This window comes from Sciurus carolinensis, chromosome 1 (assembly GCF_902686445.1).
Source record: "Sciurus carolinensis chromosome 1, mSciCar1.2, whole genome shotgun sequence".
Classification (NCBI taxonomy): domain Eukaryota; kingdom Metazoa; phylum Chordata; class Mammalia; order Rodentia; family Sciuridae; genus Sciurus; species Sciurus carolinensis.
The window spans coordinates 173,500,054-173,520,566 of NC_062213.1; the positions used below are offsets into that span (position 1 = coordinate 173,500,054).

The 20,513-nt window shown below is 44.8% G+C and overlaps 1 protein-coding gene across 2 annotated transcripts in view; it reads right to left on the minus strand.

Annotated features, from left to right (window-relative positions):
• Nucleotides 1-13,166, minus strand: part of LOC124963612 (cytochrome P450 4B1) — a 28,546-nt gene extending 15,380 nt beyond the window's left edge. Inside the window, exons 1-6 of one of the 2 annotated variants that reach the window (XM_047523405.1) lie at nucleotides 12,950-13,166; nucleotides 3,090-3,231; nucleotides 2,877-2,921; nucleotides 1,497-1,624; nucleotides 528-652; nucleotides 119-270 (exon numbers count right to left, since the gene is read on the minus strand). In XM_047523405.1, coding sequence (XP_047379361.1) covers nucleotides 119-270; nucleotides 528-652; nucleotides 1,497-1,624; nucleotides 2,877-2,921; nucleotides 3,090-3,231; nucleotides 12,950-13,129 — 772 coding nt within the window. In that variant the 5' untranslated portion in view covers nucleotides 13,130-13,166. Of the gene's footprint in view, nucleotides 1-118; nucleotides 271-527; nucleotides 653-1,496; nucleotides 1,625-2,876; nucleotides 2,922-3,089; nucleotides 3,232-3,440; nucleotides 3,576-12,949 lie in introns of those variants that run through there. The other variant, XM_047523413.1, reaches the window with a different exon arrangement.
• Between the last annotated feature and the right edge of the window lie 7,347 nt (nucleotides 13,167-20,513).

Consider the following 20,513-nt stretch of genomic DNA (forward strand, 5'->3'; position numbering starts at 1 on the left):
GCCTGGGAACCCATCCTCTGCCCAAAAGGGAACTGAGGTCCTGTAATAGGAGGCATGCAGAGGGGCAGGGAGGAAGAACCCAGGTTACCTGGGAGTGGGCCCTGCAGGGAAGACCCACCTGTATGGTCATGGGCGATCTGGCAGGCCCGCAGGAAGCGGCGGCCATGTGGGGTGAGCCAGTAAATGAAGTCATTGTGGTACTGGAAGGACTCGAGGCGCTGCTGTGTCAGTAGTGTGAGGTCACTGACTGCCAAGTAGTAGTTGTTGTCCCTGCATAGCAGAGGGTGTACCAAGGGCAGAGCCCTGAGCAGCTCCCTTCCAAGCATCCAGCCCAAGCACAGAACCTGCTGCTCCTCCCCTCCCTTCTCTCTAAAGCAAGCACCAGCAAGACCTGGCTCATCCCAGCAGGGCTCTCTAGGACAGGGCACTATCTACTCTCCAGTCAGGGCCCAGGAGCCCTGCCACCTCTCCCCTCTGAGCTAGCTTGGGATGGGAATTAGGGGGCCTGTCCTGAGGTACCCCCTGACCTTTGGCTTAGGCCTTTTTCTCCTTTGCCAAAGGTGCATTTCATAAGTGTGTCCAGTGCCATGTGGCCCACATCGCAGAAGATGTCAAAGCTCTTATCTTCATGAGCCTTTTTCTCCCACTTGTCCTGGAACCCAGACATGGGAGACAATGTGTGGGTCAGCTGGGCTGGATGCCCCTCCCTCCCCTTCAGGACCCATAACCTCCCCTCTGCCACCAAGTTTCCTTCTACATGAACACCCAGTTACTGCCCTGCCCTGTATCCTGCTAGAATGTGGGGTTTGGTAGCCTCTGGGCATCAGGTCCAGAAGGCAGGACCCAGAGGCAGATCTTGCACAGCACACAGACACTTCCTACCAGTCAGGGGCAGCCTATAAGAGAACAGGCGTGCCAAAAAGAGGGGAGGTCCCCAGCACACCTGCAGCACACCTGTGCACATCAGGCCTGCAGTAATGCTGGAGAGGAGTTTTCTACAAAGGAAAAGATTAGTGTGGGGAGGCTCTAAGAATTCTCCAGCCCTGAGATTCCAAGCCTGACTTTACATCCATCTTAGAGATAAGTTGTAGCCACATCAGTGTTAGGAACTGTGATAGCAGAAAATGAAAAGGAGACACTTTACATGTGAAGGGCTTTCCCGATACTTTAAAATATAGGCAGCCCTCAAATCTGCTCCAGTCGAGCCTTTATTGAGGCCTCCAAGAGCCCTTTGGTCTGACAAGAAAGAGGGCTGGATCTACTGGTAGGGACAAAACCAGGGCTACCAGGACCCTTGGTGTTTCAGCAACTAGCCAATAGTGTCATGCAGTAGGAAGGCAGTAGAGCAGGGCATTCGTATTGCAAGCAGAAGGTAGACTCAGAGACTTAGGGGATCTCCCTGCTACCGAGCACCTGACCTCCCCCAGGGCAAAATGAGGGTGCAGAGGGCTGACCCAGCCACCCACAGCTCCAGGAGCCTGCCATAGGGAGCTCACCAGCAGGGCATGTGTGCATTCAGCAAACACAGCCACATAGGGTTTCAGCACATCATAATGGAAGCCAGGTGTGAGCAGCTTGCGGTGCTGGTACCACTTGGGCCCGTGAAGAACCAGCAGGCCTTTCCCTGGGAGGAGATGGAAGATGGAGGGCTGGTGAATCCAGGCAATCCTGCTCTCCCCCTGGCAACCTGGGATCAAGCACTCCCCATCTCTGATCCCCTAGTCTGAAACCCTCTAGGGTGGGCCACTAACAGACCTGATATTGCCCTTTGTATCCCAACCAACTAGGGACACAGAGGCAGCAGCAGTTCTTAACTGAGTAAGTGTCTTCTTCCGGACAAGATGACACAATTTCTGTCCCTCAGTAGCACTTACAAAGTCAGGGTTCATAGGACACTGAGTTCACACAAAGGAGATCTGGCTCCCTAGGAACAATCAGGCAGGACGAAAGCCAGCTGGGTCTAGGCTCTCAGTTGCTGGGACTGTGGCCGCAGCTTCAGGACCTGGGGGACAAGCTGCCATGTCTGTGCTTTGTGGCCTCAGGTGGAATCCTATCCTCCCTCCCAGTCGCTGACCCCTACCACTCACACATACCCAGCCATGGAAATGCATTCCTATCTTCAAAACTGCATCTCATTTTCCTAAGCCTTTTGTCTTTTCTTTTTATCATCCCTTTGATAGTTGAAAATAGAGTAAGAATCACTGAGGTCCACAAAAAGATGTCCCTGTGTTACTCTGCAAGTAAATAGTGTTGGGACTGTTTTCTTCCTCTTGCCCTGCCCTTCTCAGCTCCAGGGAGCTCCTGAGGATACCTGGGGACCATAAGTCAAAGGACTTTGGAAAAGCATATGACCTTGTTTCAAGAATACTCAATGACTTCTACCTGTTCTCAACATCAATCCACAGCCCTCATCCTGACAGCCCAGGGTAACCAACCCTCCCTGCCCAGCCTCATTCCTAATTAAGGTCTGCCTTCCAGTCTCTGAGAGCTCTTTGCCTCTGGTGACACCAGCCATGGTCCTATCACCATAACTTTCCTCTGACAGCACAACCTACCAAAATGTCCTGAAGGAGCAATTCTAGAGCCACGTTCTACAGGAAGTCATTCTTCACACCCACACGTATCCCAGAGCCCTACCCCTGCCTGGAAAGGAGGCAAGATAACAGGCCCAGTAAGGGCAGGTATCTGGTCCCACTTTCCCTGCCAGCCAGGAGCTTCTGATTCTCCCACTGAGCAACTGAGCCAGAACAGGCACATTGGGGCTGGTCTGTCCAATGGATGGGATCAGTGACTAAATAAGGCACACAGGATAGGATCCTGGCTACCCAGCACCAAGGGTGCGAAAGGAAAGGAAGGGAAGGCAGGTGCTCACTCACCAATCCACTGGAGAAAGAAATCGTACACATCTGAGGCCTTGGGGTCTGCAGGAGAAGTAGAAGTGGGTCAAGCAGGGGTGGGGGTTCCCAGAGGAGGCTCATTGATGAATGGGATCAGGACCTTAGCCATCCTCTTCCCAGACCTAGGACAGAGGCCCAGGCCCTGAGCCCTTTGCTCTCAGGAAGCCCCACCCTGCCCCTGGGGTACCTCACCCCCACGGCTGTACACAGCTTTGACATAGTCAGGTTCATAGATGTTCAGGAAGCCAAGGAACTGTCCAAACCAGAGTGGATGGGCATAGGGGAACTGGTGGGCCCAGGATACCACCTTATCAAGGCTGTCTGTCTGCTGGATCTGAAATGGTAACAGAAAGCCAGGAACTCAGTGTCACTAGCCAGGCCCCAGGTCCCTAAGCAGAGAAGAAGGGAGGCAGCGCATGCAGCTGCAGGCTCTCTCCCCTCTTCCCTGCACACCCTCTCCTCAACAGCCCAGATGCAGTACCCTCTCCAGTCCCTCAGCCACTGCTCTAAGTCCAGGGATCCTCATCTGACCCAAGCCACTACCTGCTCAGGTTCCTGAGGATTGGGACTACTTTGGTCTCCAGTCATCAGCTGTGCCTTCTCTGGTGTTCCTCTCCTCCCAGGCCCTCTGCACAGTTCGGTGTTTTCTCCCAACAGGTTCATCCCTCAGGATCGAGCTCAACCCAAGGTGGTTGTAAGAGTTTTCATTACCCTTGAGCACACATTGCCAAAAAGCACAAAGTGAGGGAAAGGGGAGCTACTGGGGAATTAAATTGACCAAATTGTGTGCATGTACAAATACTATTATATATAATTATAATGCCAATAAAAATATTTTTAAAATATATATACATACATATGTACATATGTGTGTGTTTGGTTTTATATATATATAAAACCAAAAACAACCCACAAAGTGATAAAAATCATCTTTACCTACAATTAAGAGAGAAAATTCTAGTATGCCTTTCAAGCTATTATCCCTGGAAGGACTCCCTTCCATCCTGTCTCTTTTCTTTCCATCCGCCCTCCTGGGTTTTCCTAATCAGTTTTCTGATCACCAGGGCCACTCCCCTTTCCCCATTCTCCCAGGTCCAGGGAGCCAAATTGGATGTGGCAGGAAAAGGCTTAAGTCATAGAAAAGCCAGACTCAGTATCCCATTGAAAAGAGCCGATGGTTCATCTGAGCCCTGCTCCCCTTCTTGTCAGCCACGCTTGTGTCCTTCAGCACCCTGCCACAGACAGGAGACCCTGACCTCATGTGACCCTGACTTCAATCATAGTCAGCTTGCCATAGTCTCCCTGTACCACTGACTGCCCAAGGAGCCTAGGGTGAGTGTGACAGCTCCCAGTTCTTAGCCCCTGTCCTGCAGCTGCAGCCACTCCAAGAGTGCTGGAATGTCCTCCTTCTGGGGTCACCTATGACTGCTGGCCAGTTCTAGATTACACAACAGGTTGCATCAGACTTGTCCTCAGATTTCCGGAGCTGGGACACTTACTGGGAACTCTGGGACAGCTTGTTTTTCTCCAGAAGGAAGGAAGCAGGGGAAAATCAGGATATGGAGATAATTCACCGAACCCAGCTCCCCGGCCCCACCCACCTCATCCTCTCATTTGTACTCCTGTTGACCCTAATAGAAATAAACAATCGGAGGAACCAGGAAAAGCAGGCGTCAGTCATCCCTCCCTGCTCTACTCCCCAAGAGTCTGAATAGGTTTTGCTCCAAGAATCAGATCAGAAGGAGACGTCAATATTGCCTAGTCAAACCATGATCTCTCTTTATACGTGGGAACAATGCAGACCAAAGACCAAAGGGAACTTGTGTGGAAACAGTCCTACATAAGTTAGAGTCAACCAAGAATCGTGACTAAGGTTCTTCCTGCTGTCTTTCTTGTTAATAAGATTTCTTAGGCCACCAACCAGTTGTCCTGAGCTTAGCTGGCCAATGTCCAAGGAACAAACTCCCTGCTTCTCCAGTCTTCTGTAGCCACAGCTCTCCCAGGGTGTGCTTGAGAACCAAAATAAATCTGTCACAAAATGGTGATGGACATTTAGGAAAAAAGACAGTTGGGAGGGGAGAAGACAGAGATTTCCTCTTCCCCAGCATGTTGCAGCCCACTGAATGCAGGTCATGTTGATCTCAGACTCTCAACATCACAGTGGCCTGGCCCCAGACCTCCAACCTGTGAGTATCCCTGCCTTGACAGTTCAGAAACCTTTAGCAATAGGAAACTCACTGCTTTTCAAAACAGTCATATTTAGGACTGTCAGAATTCTTTTTTTATTTATTTATTTTTATTGCAAACAAATGGGATACATGTTGTTTCTGTTTGTACATGGAGTAACAGCATACCATTTGCATAATCATACATTTACATAGGGTAATGATGTTTACTTCATTATGTTATTTTTTCCTTCCCCCCCACCACTCCCATCCCTCTTTTCTCACTATACAGTCCCTCCTTACTCCATTCTTGCCCCACTCCTACCCCCCATTATGTGTCATCATCTGCTTATCAGTGAGATCATTCGTCCTTTGGATTTTTGAGATTGGCTTATCTCACTTAGCATGATGTTCTCCAATTTCATCCATGTACCTGCAGATGCCATAATTTTATTATTCTTTATAGCTGAGTAATATTCCATTGTATATATATATACCACAGTTTCTTTATCCATTCATCAATTGAAGGACATCTAGGTTGGTTCCACAGTCTGGCTATTGTGAATTGAGCAGCTATGAACATTGATGTGGCTGTATCTCTGAAGTATGCTGATTTTAAGTCCTTTGGGTATAGGCCGAGGAGTGGGATAACTGGGTCAAATGGTGGGTCCATTCCAAGTTTTCTAAGGAATCTCCACACTGCTTTCCAGAGTAGCTGCACTAATTTGCATCCCCACCAGCAATGTATGAGTGTACCTTTTTCCCCACATCCTCTCCAACACCTACTGTTGCTTTTATTCTTGATAATCACCATTCTAATTGGGGTGAGATGGAATCTTAGTGTAGTTTTGATTTGCATTTCTCTTATTACTAAAGATGGTGAACATTTTTCCATATATCTGTTGATTGCTTGTAGATCTTCTGTGAAGTGTCTGTTTATATCCTTAGCCCATTTGTTGATTGGGTTATTTGTATTCTTGGTGTAGAATTTTTTGAGTTCTTTATATATTCTGGAAATTAGTGCTCTATCTGAAGTATGAGTGGCAAAGATATTCTTCCACTCTGTAGGCTCTTTCTTCGCATTGCTGATAGTTTCCTTTGCTGAGAGAAAGATATTTAGTTTGAATCTGTCCCAGTTATTGATTCTTGCTTTTGTTTCTTGTGCTATGGGAGTCCTGTTAAGGAAGTCTGATCCTAAGACAACAAGGTGAAGATTTGGACCTACTTTTTCTTCTATAAGATGCAGGGTCTCTAGTCTGATTTCAAGGTCCTTGATCCATTGTGAGTTGATTTTTGTGCAGGATGAGAGATAGGGGTTTAGTTTCATTCTGTTGCATATGGATTTCCAGTTTTCCCAGCACCATTTGTTGAAGAGGCTATCTTTTCTCCATTGCATATTTTTGGCCCTTTGTCTAGTATGAGAAAATTGTATTTATTTGGGTTTGTGTCCATGTCCTCTATTCTGTACCATTGATCCACCTTTCTATTTTGGTGCCAATACCATGCCGTTTTTGTTACTATTGCTTTGTAGTATAGTTGAAGTTCTGGTATTGCAATACCCCCTGTTTCACTCTTCCTGCTAAGAATTGCTTTAGCTATTCTGGGTTTCTTATTCTTCCAGATGAATTTCATGATTGCTTGCTCTGTTTCTGTAAGGTACATCATTGGGATTTTAATTTGAATTGCATTGAATCTGTATAGCACTTTTGGTAGTATGGCCATTTTGACAATATTAATTCTGCCTATCCAAGTACATGGGAGATCTTTCCATCTTCTAAGGTCTTCCTCAATTTCTTTCTTCAATGTTTTGTAATTTTCATTGTAGAGATCTTTTACCTCTTTGGTTAGATTGATTCCCAAGTTTTTTTTTTTTTTTTTTTTTTTTTTTTTGAGGCTATTGCAAATGGAGTTGTTTTCCTCATTTCCCTTTCAGTTTTTTCGTCGCTTGCATATAAAAATGCTTTAGATTTATGCGTGTTGATTTTATAGCCTGCTATTTTGCTGAATTCATTGATGAGGTCTAGAAGTTTTCTGGAAGAGGTTTTTGGATCCTCTAAATATAGAATCATGTCATCAGCAAATAGTGACAGCTTAAGTTCCTCTTTTCCTATTCGTATCCCTTTAATTTCTTTAGTCTGCCTAATTGCTCTGGCTAGAGTTTCAAGGACAATGTAGAATAGAAGTGGTGAAAGAGGACATCCCTGTCTTGTTCCCGTTTTTAAAGGGAATTGTTTCAGTTTTTCTCCATTAAGAATGATGTTGGTCTTAGAATTCTTAACAAGACTTCTTAGTCACTGGACCGAAAGTCACCTGCCTGGAACCTTTCCCATCCATCTCTGCTCTACTCTCTGGAACCACTTAGGCTCCCCACTGTCCACGGAATTCTAGTAGGGATTGGTCTGTGTCTTCTATCCTCCAGGATGGACATCCCTAGGTGCCTGTAGGTACCCTAGATCACCTCAGTCATCTTCCCAATGCGGGCATATTCCCTTCCACAGAAAATTGTCAGGATTCAGTGTATGTGTGAGCCCAAGTCAGCAACAAGATTTTTTTTTTAGATTTTTTTTGTATTTCCTCATTTTTATTGGTGCATTATAGTTCTACATATTGATGGGGTGTGTTGATATGCATTCATAAAGGCACACAATATAACAAAATAATTTGGCCAATATCACTCCCCAGCATTTCCCCCTTCCCTCCATACCCCCCATTCCTTAGTCCCTTTCCTCTACTGATCTCCCTTTGATTTTTAGAAGATTCACCCCCACATTTTTTTTTCTTTTTCCTCTCTAGCTTCCACATGAGAGAAAACATGCGATCCTTAATCTTCTGAGTTTGACTTATTTTGCTTAACATGATGGCCTCTAGTTCCATCCATTTTCCTATAAATGCTGTAATTTCATTTTTATTTATGGCCAAATAAAACTCCTTTGAATATATATACCACATTTTCTTAATCCATTCATCCAAATAGCCAAACTATGGAGCCATCATTGAGATTTCAAAGAAAGTTGAAGAATTAAAAACACCTGCCAAGAAGAACCAACCAAAAGCAAGAAGTAGCATCATTTCTGAAGTAAACATAAGACTCAATTTACACAAACTTATCAGGGATTCAACAACAGGGTTGAGCAGAGAATCTGGAGAGAAGGGATAGAGTGCATACTGATCCAAGGAGCAGAGAAGTGGCTTTCTCTCATTCTTACTAACAGTGACTTCCTTCTCCATCCCTCCTTTCAGGGACAAATGCCCATGTCAACACATGTGAACACACATGTCACAGAAAGAACCTCCTGCTCAATGACAGAAGCAAATAGACTTAGGATGAGATTAACATGGGTTACCAAGACTTTCCTAGTCATCACATTTTGACTAAGAAATGACAATGACCTCGTCCAGTGCCATGCAACTAACACCATATCCAGGGTTTTAGATTCCAAAGCCTGTGCTCTGACTCCAGCACCCCTCCTGTCTTCAGCATCCAAAAATAAACTTCAACCTCAGGAATGACCAAGTTGGAGGGGGTGTGGAGAGCATTCAAACACCTAAGACTACAGGAGATCAAGGGATCCCTGAGATGCTTAATAGTCCCAGGGGATGTTGTCATTGCTGCTCAGCCTGGGAATGGCTTTGCTCCTCTGAATTGAATCACCCAGGGATTCATTCATTCATCCAAAACATGGGCATTGAACCCAGCATTTTGAAATTTAAGTGCACACATATGTATTTATACATATCATATTTTCCCCCAAAATCTGCACCTAGTCCTGCCCATGGAATGGAACCACCACCAATCTCAGTGCCAGCTAGAAATATGGAATGCGATTTCTTTCCATGGTGTATAGTGATAGGAAGGTCCCTGCTATCCTGTGTGGAATCTGACCCTCCTCACCGCAGGTTCTCCAAGTGACTTTTACAATGGAATTAGCAAAGTAGAGCTAATAGAACCAGAACTCCCAGGAGGAGTTTCCCGTCATGAAACTCTCCAAATCCATACCCAAGGCTCCCACACCCTGACACTGACATGTGCTGCAAACCCTGAGCCTCTTCTTCCTGGGCCTCAGATCCACATGTTTGAATCTGGACAGAAATTCATTCCTCGGGTTACAATCTTCCAAATCCCATTCATGTGCCAAACCCCACTATGATTGAGAATGGATGCTTCAATTTGACAAAGCTCCAAGGGCCATCTTTGTCACCTATTCCTAGTGGTGAAGGGGATACCTTCACATCTGTGGCAGAGGCCTTGATGCCCCCTCTCCTCTGCCCACCAAGTCAAGACCTGGCCTACTCTACCCCTCATTCCTCTCCATCCCACTAACTGCCTTCTCAGCATCTGCCTGGATTATCTCCACCTAACTCTCCTGGCCCCCTATTTGCCCTGCACCCTGACCTTCCTACCCACCATTTTCCCTCCACCCTGGCCTCTTGCCTCCTATTTGCTTTCTACCCTGGCCTCTCCCACTCCTGTTTGGTCTCTGTCAATCTATGCACCATGAGCTTTGTAATCTTTCTCAAACACAAGTCTGACCTCAGTAACTCCCTTACTTCAATCCCTATGGTTGTCCTTGGGGAAAAAAACAAAGCCTCTTGGCATGACCACAAGTATCTATGTGACCTACCTCTGCCCTCTCTGGCCTCATCCTCTCCATTTTTGTCCCCTCTCTCACCTCCCAGAAGTGCTGAACTACTGACACAGGCACATACTAGACCTCACAAATTAAATTAATAATCTAAGCAACTTGGGAGGCTGAGGCAGAAGAATACGAGGTTCAAAACTAGCCTTGGCAACTTAGCAAGACCCTATTTCAAAATAAAAAATTAAAAGGGCTGTGAATACAGTTTAGTGGTTGAGAGCCTCTGGGTTCAATCCCCAGTACAAAAAAAAATCAAATTAATGTCCTAAACACACAGTGCTCTTTCCAGCATCTGTTCCTATGCCCAGGTAGCCTCATCTAAGACAGATGAGGCTGCATTTCAATGGACTTCTGCTTCCAGACCTTGTAGGAGTCACCTTAACATCACCTCCCTGGACTTCTTCTGACTCCCAGGCTGAGAGTTCCCTTCTTAAGACTTAGGATCCATAAACATGTTGTGTTAACCATCTCCTCCTCAAATCCTGTTCCTCTAGTCTTCACCCTCAGGTCTCAGCTCAGGATCAGACATGGAGTTGTTAGTCAAATGTTTGTTGCATGGAAAAAGAAGGACCAAAGACTGGATTTATTTGGAAGGAAAGATGAGGACAAAGGAAGCAAATGTCTTAGGGTGTTTTGCATCAAGAATCCCTTTACAATGTTTCAACATGAGATATTTATCTGCCCAGCAGTTTGCTAAGACTGTACAGTATTCCCTTTGATATTCTTCTGACTCCAATACAGCAAGTTGAAGGTGATCATCTCCATTTTATGAATAAGGAAATGGAAGCATAGAGAGGGGAGTGACTTACCCAACAAGGCACAGCAAAGGCCCTTGGTCAGTTTTGTTGAATAAAATGGGCCAGTGTCTTTGCTATCCCATACAGGGTCAAGAGGACTGTTCCAGTGATGGGTAGGACCAGAGATGAGGGCTCAAGGATCTCAGAGGAAACATACATGCTCCCCTCCACACATACACACATCAAATTTGTCAGCCCCTTCCAGAAACCCCAACCTTAGAACCACAATTAACACTTAATATGTGCAAAGTCCTCCTCAAGCCCCAGAGAAAAATGAGGAAATCCTAGAATAGGACCTGACCCACCTCCAGGGAACACATTCTGAGAACTGAGTAGGATGACAGGTAGACACTCCAGGGCCTCATGATGGGAGACCAGAAGGGGAGAAGTCCATCCTGGATGGACAACTCTTCCACACCCCACACCCTTCAACCACCAATCCTCTTCCTTCCCGTCCTGCTCCCATCTGCACCAGGGAATTTGTGGTTACTCTTTATGGCTCAATCATGTTCTGAATTAAAAAACAGAAGTCCAGATCCCAGGCTTGACTCAATTTCTGAGCCACTGTATGGATTTTGGCAAATATTTTTCTCCCTCCAAATCTCAACTTCCACATCTTTACACTAGGGAAATTAATCTTCCTCCCTCCCCACCCTCCCCATTTCTCAGATTCAGGTGTGGATCCAAACAACAGCAGAGGTGCCAAGAACTGAAGATATGCAATGGTTCTATGCTTGCCATGGTTCCCCAGGAAAACTTTCTAATGTGTATCAGCAACCCCCCCTCTGATCCTCGCATGCCCTTCCTGGTGCCAAGAAAAAGTCCTTCAGGTAGTTGTATTGGAGATGAGAAGCCAGGGCTGGGCTGTTTTCCAGTGCTCCTCACACTCCCAGGTTTTGGGAGAGGGGATGGTTAGGAGAGAAGAGGACAGTCAGCTCTGGCACGGAATTGTGGAAGGGACAAGATCCCTATCCTGGGGAAGTCCACCATCTGAAAGCAAACCAAACTCTGATGGAAAGAGGTAGAATGGGGGGTGGAAGGTGGGTTGAAAGTCTCCCTAAATGCCTCTCGTATTCACTTCATTAGGGTTAGACCTCAACCTTCCCATGACCCTCCTTCCATACTTGGCAAAGATTCTCCCAAGCCCTCCTGACCCCTGCATGTATCTTCTTCATCACTCTCTCTCTCTCTCCTCTTTGGATACTCCTCATTACTTTCCAACATTCCCTGTCAGCTCATTTGTTGATGGCTGGTCTGTGCCAGGTATTGTGCTGAACCTTGGAAGCCCGGGGATGAATCAGAATAGATCTCCATCCTCCAGACTAGGGGAAAAGATGGAAAATTACTAAGACAAAAAGAATGGACCTAATGTGGAATCCTGTGAAGGTACTTCACCCAGTCAGGGCTCTGGTGTCTGCCTTCCCCTCTAGATAGTAAGCTCCATGAGAGCCAGAGAGGTTCTGATTTTTTCCCCAACCCACCTTTATTTTTTCCTAGATGTCCCCAAGATGCACATAGGTTACTTGGCTACCTCCAAAGGATTATCTATAGAGGCAAGAATAAACCTTGCGGTCAAGCTCATTCCTGGTGTCACTAGCAGAAGAGAGGCCATTTCCTAGATGGAAGATGAGGAAAGATGATTCAAGAGACAAGAGGAGAAAATATGTCCCTGAGCCCTAATCACTGGCATCCACACCTGGGCTCCCAAACTTGGCTGCAGATTAAATCACGGAGGGAGGTTTTTAAACTCAGATTCCTGGTCCTAATCTGACAAATTAGAATTTCCAGGTGCTGGAAACCCAGAAATCTGCTTCTCTCAGGTGATTCCAATTCCCTATCCTGTGTTTAGAAATATCTAGTCTAGATCCTCATGACAGAAGACATTTCTAAAAGTGGGTGCTATGGTGGTCCCCACCACACAGCAGTAATGGGAGAATGAGCCAGGATCTGAACCCAGGAAGATGTCATGTCTCCTCAGTTTCCCATCACCAAAATCTCGAACACTCTGGAATGTCTCTCATGGCAGCATTTATTTCTGTCTTCACTTTCATTTTCTGCCTTGGAGATGGAAATCTTTATACTACACAGAGCAAAGAGGATATGGATGATGCTCTAACCCTGATAGCCTAGTTCTAGGGCACTATTGGGGGCTTTTGTTCCTTTCCGATGTCATCGCCAAGCCTTTGGCACAAACTTTTCTGAACCTTGGGTCTCACAATGGTGGGAAGGAGTCTGTAACCTGATTTGGTCGCAATTTGAAGCACTTGCTCCTTCTGAAGCCAGTTTGAGGCATGAATGAGGAACCAGTCCCATTAGGAAAACTGAACAGAAATCTTGGCTCCCAGGACATCCTTGCCTAAGCTGACAAGTCTCCCACCCCAGCCCTCTAGGGGATTAGGCCTGATTCTCTGAAGAAAGGGAGCTGTCTCCTTTCTCCACCCCTCCCCACATACCTCAAGGGCATGCCCGAAGAGCCAGTGGGTGGGGGGCCCAGGGAAGCTGTCCATAGCCCTGGCCAACTTCTGCTTCCTCAGCAGCAGGCGAAGGAGCTTGAGGAAGCCTATAACCAAGATCACTCCAGACACCCATAGTCCCAGTCGAGAGAAGCTCAGGGAGAAAAAGCTGGGCACCATGACTAGAGTTGCAGCACCCAGATCCAACCTGCCTCCAGTTGGCCCTGGGTTCCCTTATATTCTGGATCCAGGCATCCTTCCAGTTCCCACCCCCAACCACACCCTGCTGCCTGTAGCAGCCCAGGCTGGGCTGAGTGCCATAGGGTGGAGACAGCAACCTCCAAAGTTGTGGAAAACAGAAGAGAATGCCTAACTGACTTCTCCCAAAACTTGACTAAAGAGAAACCAGGTAGTGGGCTCAAAAAAAAAAAAAACAGGCAATGGGCATCCCACCTTGGATACATGGTAGAGCAAAGAGAAGGCAAATCTTGGTACAGTCATTGTCATAAAAACTCCCTTTTCCCACAAGCACCTTGTGTGTTTCCAGGATTTTTTTACATCTGTTCTCAATTAGCCCAGAAAACAAGGAGATTGTTTCCTTTTACACTGATTTCCCTGATAATGAAATCAAGACTCAGCTGGTCTGTGCTCTCTTATAATAAAGTTTCCACTGTTCCCTTTGATGTGGACCTTGTACTTTGGTCAGACCCATAATGCTTTGAGGATTTTTTGGTTTTTGTTTTTGTTTTTTGTGAGGCACCTTTATGGATGATGTTCTACCCACAGAACACAGAAAAGAGATCCTGAGACAGAAAAGAGTCAGCTGTACCCTCCAAAAAAACAGAACAAGTTTGACATTTAAGAACATAGCATATCATCCTTTCAGGATGATGAAGGGAGATCATCGAATGCAAGCCCTCTTGGCTGGATGAGCTACTTGGACCCAGAAAAGGGTAAGGAAATGTCCAAAGCTGCACGGCAAGGCAGTGGCCACTTCCCAGTGTCCTAGTCCAGGATTCTCTTGAAGAACAAGCTTGGCCCAGGCACCTGCCTTGCCTGGGGATTGTCTGTTGCTTCTTCCTCCAATGTTGTATCAATTAGGTTGTATTAATTAGGGCCCCAGCAGCACACAGAATTCACTGCAGATGTTTTAGATGAAGAGACTAGGATGCAGAGTTCTATTCAGAAGGGTAGGCAGGGTTAAGGCATCAAACAAGATATGCTGTGGCATCCTGGGACTAGCAATGGCAGGAAATCTATCAACACTCCCAAGCTGGAGGAACAGTGTTTCCAGAGCCTGGTGGAAGCTGTATTTATGAGGAACAAAAGTATTATCAGAAAAATGATGCTGAAACTGGAAAGTAACAGAGAAAAAATAGCCCAAATCCTTTCCTTTCCCACCTTCCAGTCTCACCCAAACAGAAATGAGATGATGAGGAACTGGGAAGTCAGTTGTGGAAGTCAGACTCCAAGAAGGGACAGAAGAGCAAAGACTGAGTGTGGGAGTGAGGTGGCAAGGGCAAAGGAGAACACAGGTGGACTTGGAACTCAGAGCTCAGAACACAGACAGCAGGTACTGACATAGAGAATGGTGAGGTGTTGATAAGGCCTCCTTATCCCTTCTGGCAGAGAAGATCAGGCTACTCCTGATTGGGAAGAGTGTATCCAGTTCTACTCATAAGAAGAAAAGCCAAAAAGAGAATACAATGAATGGAACTCCAAAAGTGTCTTCTCCATTAACCTGCTACACTTCCTCAAATTCCACAGTTGTACTTCATTTATTAGATTAATACACTGAGTGCCCCATTTAAAATGCAAGTCATCCAAGTCAGAGAACAAGGGAACATGATAAGCTACCTGCAGAATGCCGTACTTTATCATGAATACATTCATCAGCCTGGCAGTGTGATAAATGGAGTGTCTGGGGGAAAGTCTAAGAAAGCTCCGTCCTGATGAAGGAGTCATGCCTACTGGCAACAAGTATATGAGATTTACCTAAAAGTGAATAGGGCTGGACCAGAAGTTGTTAGATGGGTAGAGTAGACACTGGTTGAACAACTTCCCAACATCCATTTCCTGATTCCCCCTTCTACACAGTACCATGAATTTACTACCTTTGGGATGCACTGGGATTGCCCTCATCCTTGACTCCAGTAGGGGCCTATATTTATGTAATATTTATAGTCTATTTATCATACACTGCTGTCCACTCCCTGGCTATAATCTGGTAGGGCAAAAGGCAAGTCACCAAATAACTAGAGTCATAAGCTGGACAGCAGCCAACTCTCAGATCCTGGTCCTACTAGATAGCTACGTGGCCATCCTGATAGTGTGGTTAAGACAGATTGCATTCATCTTGCTCACAGTGATTGATTATTTCCAAGATAGGCACATGATCAAAGTCAGACAATCAGAGTTAGTTAAATTTAATTTCTTGTCTTAAATTAAGCTGTCTATAAACAGACTCCCTCTCTTCAATATTGCATTTGAACCTAGATGGATATAGTTTCATGAGCCATCAGTGTAGAACAAGATGGGCAAGAATGTACTGAAAACCAAAGGAATAGAACTGAGAAATAAACCCTGTTTATTTCTCAGTTCTATCTAGTAGGACCAGGATCTGAGAGTTGGCTGCTGTCCAGCTTATGACTCTAGTTATTTGGTGACTTGCCTTTTGCCCTACCAGATTATAGCCAGGGAGTGGACAGCAGTGTATGATAAATAGACTATAAATATAGTATAGTAATAGACTATTAATAAACAGAATACCAGTTTATTAGTCCATTTTCCATTGCTACAACAAAATGCCTGAAGCTGGTAATTCATAAAGAAAAAGGTTTTGCTCATAGTTTGAAAGGTTCAAGAGTATGCTACTAGCAATGGCTTGGCTCTGGTGAGTATGAATGGCATAATGAGAGAAGCATGTGAAAGAGGGAGAGATCACATGGCAAGACAGGAAGACTAGGAAACTAGTCTTTGAGAGTGATTTCAGGGGTCAGGCTTGCTTTTTTACAACAACCCTTTTGCAAAAACTAACCAAGGTCTCACGTGAACTACATCAATTTCTTCTGAGGGCCGTGCCCTCGATGACTAATCACTTCTCACTAGGGCCCACATTTTAAAGGTCTCTTCACCTCTTAACTTCACCATACTGGAGACCAAGCTTCCAACACATGAATCCTTGGGGGGACTCATTCAAACCATATCCAAACCTAAAGTTAGGATTACCTTTGAACCTTTTATTGAGCAAATAAATTCTCTTTATTATATAAATTCTATTTGAGTTGGGTTTTCTCTTGCTTGAAACCAGGGATTGCTACATGATACACTTAGGAAAGCTCAGAAAGGTGGGAAAGTTTTGGTTAAGTAGGGCTGAGACATATTTAGGGAGTCAACCTGGGACAAACTGACTGGAATTAACTTGAAACAAGACAAGGAGGATCAACCTGGTACATTTTGAGCACTAGGACTTGCCAGGGAAGTACTGAGGGGGTTCATAGAGGAGCCCCAAGTGACATTAGCTAGACAAAGCTCCATAAGAGGGGAGCAAGCAATGATCTGGGTATGAAGAATGTGAGGGGCACAGTTTGCAGAGGAATCACACACCTGAGACATGAAACAGAAAACACAAAGGCAAGGGACCTGTCAGCAAACTGGAGCATCAAGAGCAGGGTTAACATGGAGCTTCCAACAGAGGGATAAGGAAACCAGTCTTTGTCTTCTAGGCTGTGAGAGGACCTGGAGGGGATCTTAAGTTGAAGAACCGTTCAGAGATGAATTCCAGAAAGATCACACCTCTATGCGTGTGGTGACCTTGGCTACAGGGGATGAAGATCTAGAGAGGAAAGGAAGCTATCAAAGCACTGGTTCTTTGAGGAGGTGACAAGCTTTACAGGAAGGTAGCAAAGGACTTGATTCTGGTGGAAGGGGCCTGAAGTTCTTCTGGGATTGGAAGCCCAGGAGAAAAAGTCAGAGAGAATGAGCAAAATGGATACCACTCACGGCCTCTGAAGTACTGCACACCTTCTCCTGGCAGAAGCACGGCCCAGCACTCACGGTCTATTTATCACACACACCCACTCTCCATTTCCTTATTAAAATCTGGCACTCATCTATACTTCTAAGGCAAAAGTCAAGTAACCACATGACCAGAAAGAGAGACTGAGTAGTAGCCAACTCCCTGATTCTATCCCACTAGCTACCCACATCCAGTCACTTTGGAAACATGATTCTTTGAAACCCAAATGTGCCTCTCTGAAATTTCCACCCACTGGTCTTAGTTTGGCTCTCAAGGACCTGATAGAAAACTTCTACTATTAAAAAAAAAAAATGGCCAACAAATATATGGAAAAATGTCCAACATCTCTAGTAATTAGGGAAATGCAAATCAAAATTATACTGAGATTTCATCTCATTCCAGACAGAATGCCAATTATCAAAAACACAAATAATAACAAATGTTGGCAAGGAAGTGGAGAAAAGGAACACTCATACATCGTTGGTGGGACTACAAATTAGTACAACCACACTAGAAGGCAATATGGAGATTCTTCAAAAACATAGGAATGGGACCACCATATGACCCAGCTATCCCACTCATTGGCATGTATTCAAAAGATCTAAAATCAGCATTCTATAGGGATGCAACCACATCAATGTTTATAGCAACGCTATTCACAATAGCCAAGATATGGAACCAGTCTGGATGCCCATCAACAGACAAATGGATAAATAAAATGTGGTATATATACACAATGGAGTTTTACTCAGCTATAAAGAATGAAATTATGGCATTTGCTGGAATGGATGGAACTGAAGAATATCATAATAAATGAAATAAGCCAGACCCAGAAAGTTAAAAATCAAGTGTTTTCTCTCATATTCAGAAAGTAAATCAAAAAAAAAAAAAAGAAGATATTTTAAAAGGTGTGGGAAGGAATCCCATGAAAATAGAAGAGAGACTAGTGGAGTAGAGGAAAGGGAACGAGGGGGAGAGAAGAGGGATGAGAAAAGGAAGGAACAGTAGAATGAAACTGACTAAACCATCCTTTGTACAGATATGAATATATCACTATGAAAGTCACCTTTATATAATGCCCTAATTTAAAAATAAATACTGTATGGGGCACAACTTAAGAACAGACCGATCACCACTGAGAAGTCCAAATTTGAGAGTCTTTATTAAGCCGGCCGGTAGACTGTCTCACACAATGCCCCAAAAAATGGCTATTGGGCAAACAGCCCCGACCACAGGGTTGTAGGAGTTCTTATACCAAAATCACATTAATCATAAGTGTCTGTTGTTATGATTTGAAATTACACATTAACATCATGAGATCATCAACAGAGGGGGAAGTGGGTCAAAATGACCCTTCCTAGGTACAAACTAAAGAATGATTACTAACATCCACACAATCACTGTTCACATGGTACATTGTTTGGGAGCAATAGGAATCAAAACAGAGCAATTCTTTACTACATAGGAGTTTCCATTGTATATTATTAAACATGTTAAACAAGTAACTGACGATGGGTACAGAGGTGGGGTGTTCCCATGGGAGAAGCTTATTTCCTACATAACATGGAGTCTCAGAGCAAAATGGAGTCTGTTTAGTCATTTCCCTTAGAGTCTGGCCTATAACATTCTCATGGAGTCAGATCTGTCAGCCCATCACAAAAACAAAAATTGAAGGAAGATCAGTCGAATAGAGGAAAGGGAACAGGGGGAGGGAGATTGAGAGGGCAAGGAAAAGTACTGGAGACTGGACTAGAACAAATTCTATTCCATGCTTGTATAATTATGTCAAAATCAGCAGTATTACATATAACTATAATGTACTAACAAAAAATTTTTAAAATAAATGAATAAAATGTGAAAAAACTACTGTAAAGAGGCTTAGAAATAACCCTCTATACAGTAATGTGCTAGAAAGAGCTGGCACTGGCTCTCAAGAGCAGATTATGAGCATCATTTCCAACTTACAGTTCAGTGACATCATACTGGTAGCCTAAAATTGGCCATCATGTGATTATTTACACCACAGAAATTGGCGAATGCTACAAATCAAGACTTCCTCCCCCAGAAAACCAGGTGTTAAACATTTTCCAACATACCATTTCCCCAAGCCCCTAGCTTAAGAGTAAGTGACCCTACTTGACCAGTGGTACTTGCCCAAGAGACCATCGTTATGCAGGTTTGTAGGACAAGACTGGAAGGCACCTTTTCAGACTCCTGGGAAAAGAAAATAATCAGTCTTTAATCCCCATTCTGCACTAGGGAATACGGAAGAAAAGGTGTTAAACAGATGGAAAGGAGATAGATTGACTTTATCCAAATCCTTTCAAATAAATCTTCTCCTCCAGGAAGCCTTCCTCCATAGCCTTCTGTTGTGTGGGGGCTCTGTCCCAGAAAACAAAGTTCAGGGCTCAGCAGATGGGAGAAGATGCAAGATGTAGTTAGGATAATAGATATGCTAGATTCAGAGGTGGCAATAGTCTCCAACTTTGACTTCAGCTCCAGGCCAGTTTTATTTTTGCCCCCATTTTGCCCCCGAATATTTTCCATAGGCCCTTTTTATATACAGGACTAAAAAAGCACATAGATTGTCTCAGTGGGCACATGCTCACAAGCAAATGTTAATGACCTCAAGCACATACAATGAATCAGAGTGTTTCTGGCCTTGACTAACAACAACATAGTCAGTTAGCCCTGGCTACACATTAAAAACATAGCATAGTCTTCCAGAAGTCTTGGGGAGGGGGCCTAACTATAGCCATTTTGGGCCTGACCCAGCAATCCACCCCTTTAGGATTCCTCACCATGCAATCCATGCCATCTTACATCTTCTTCCACCTGCAGAGCCCTGAACTTTGCTTCTTGCATCAGTGGCCCCACATGATATCTTCCTCTCCAGAAACACCAATTAAAGTCAGTCTTTGAAATCTGCCAACTTTCTCTACGACTCTTCTGGCATACGTTGATTTGGTTTCTTTGTTGCAGCCATTTGAGTGCTTGGCTCATCTCAAACCCTTCCATAAGTCCCATCTCAAACCCTTCCATTCTGCTGCAAGTCAGAGACCAAGCTTGTATTTCCCTGGTTTTGCATGGGATAGACAAGATAGAAGCATTCAGTAAACCATGACCAGGTGCATGAATGAAGGGTTGTGCAGGCACTGAGTAGTGTAACCATGGGCATCCACAACACAGCACAGCTCTCACTCACAGCTCCATAAACCTTCAAGGGACATTCCGGGCTTTCTCCACTTCCCAGCACACAGTAGATACTAAATCAATAACCAACAAGTAGATGTTGAAGGGATTGACTATTCCAGTGGGGAGAAGACAGCGAGGAAATGTTTACTAACCAAAACAAAATATATTGGAAATGGGCTATATTGATGCCTTCTGGGGATGCGTTTGGCACTTCTGTGGCTAGGTCCCAGAATCCCTGCTCCCCGAAGGTCCCCACCCTTCTGCCTAAGATGATGTGATTATGTTCCTTACTGAAGCTTCTAGCAATCCCAACCAGCTAGTATGATTGATGAGGAGGTATGGGTGAGAGGA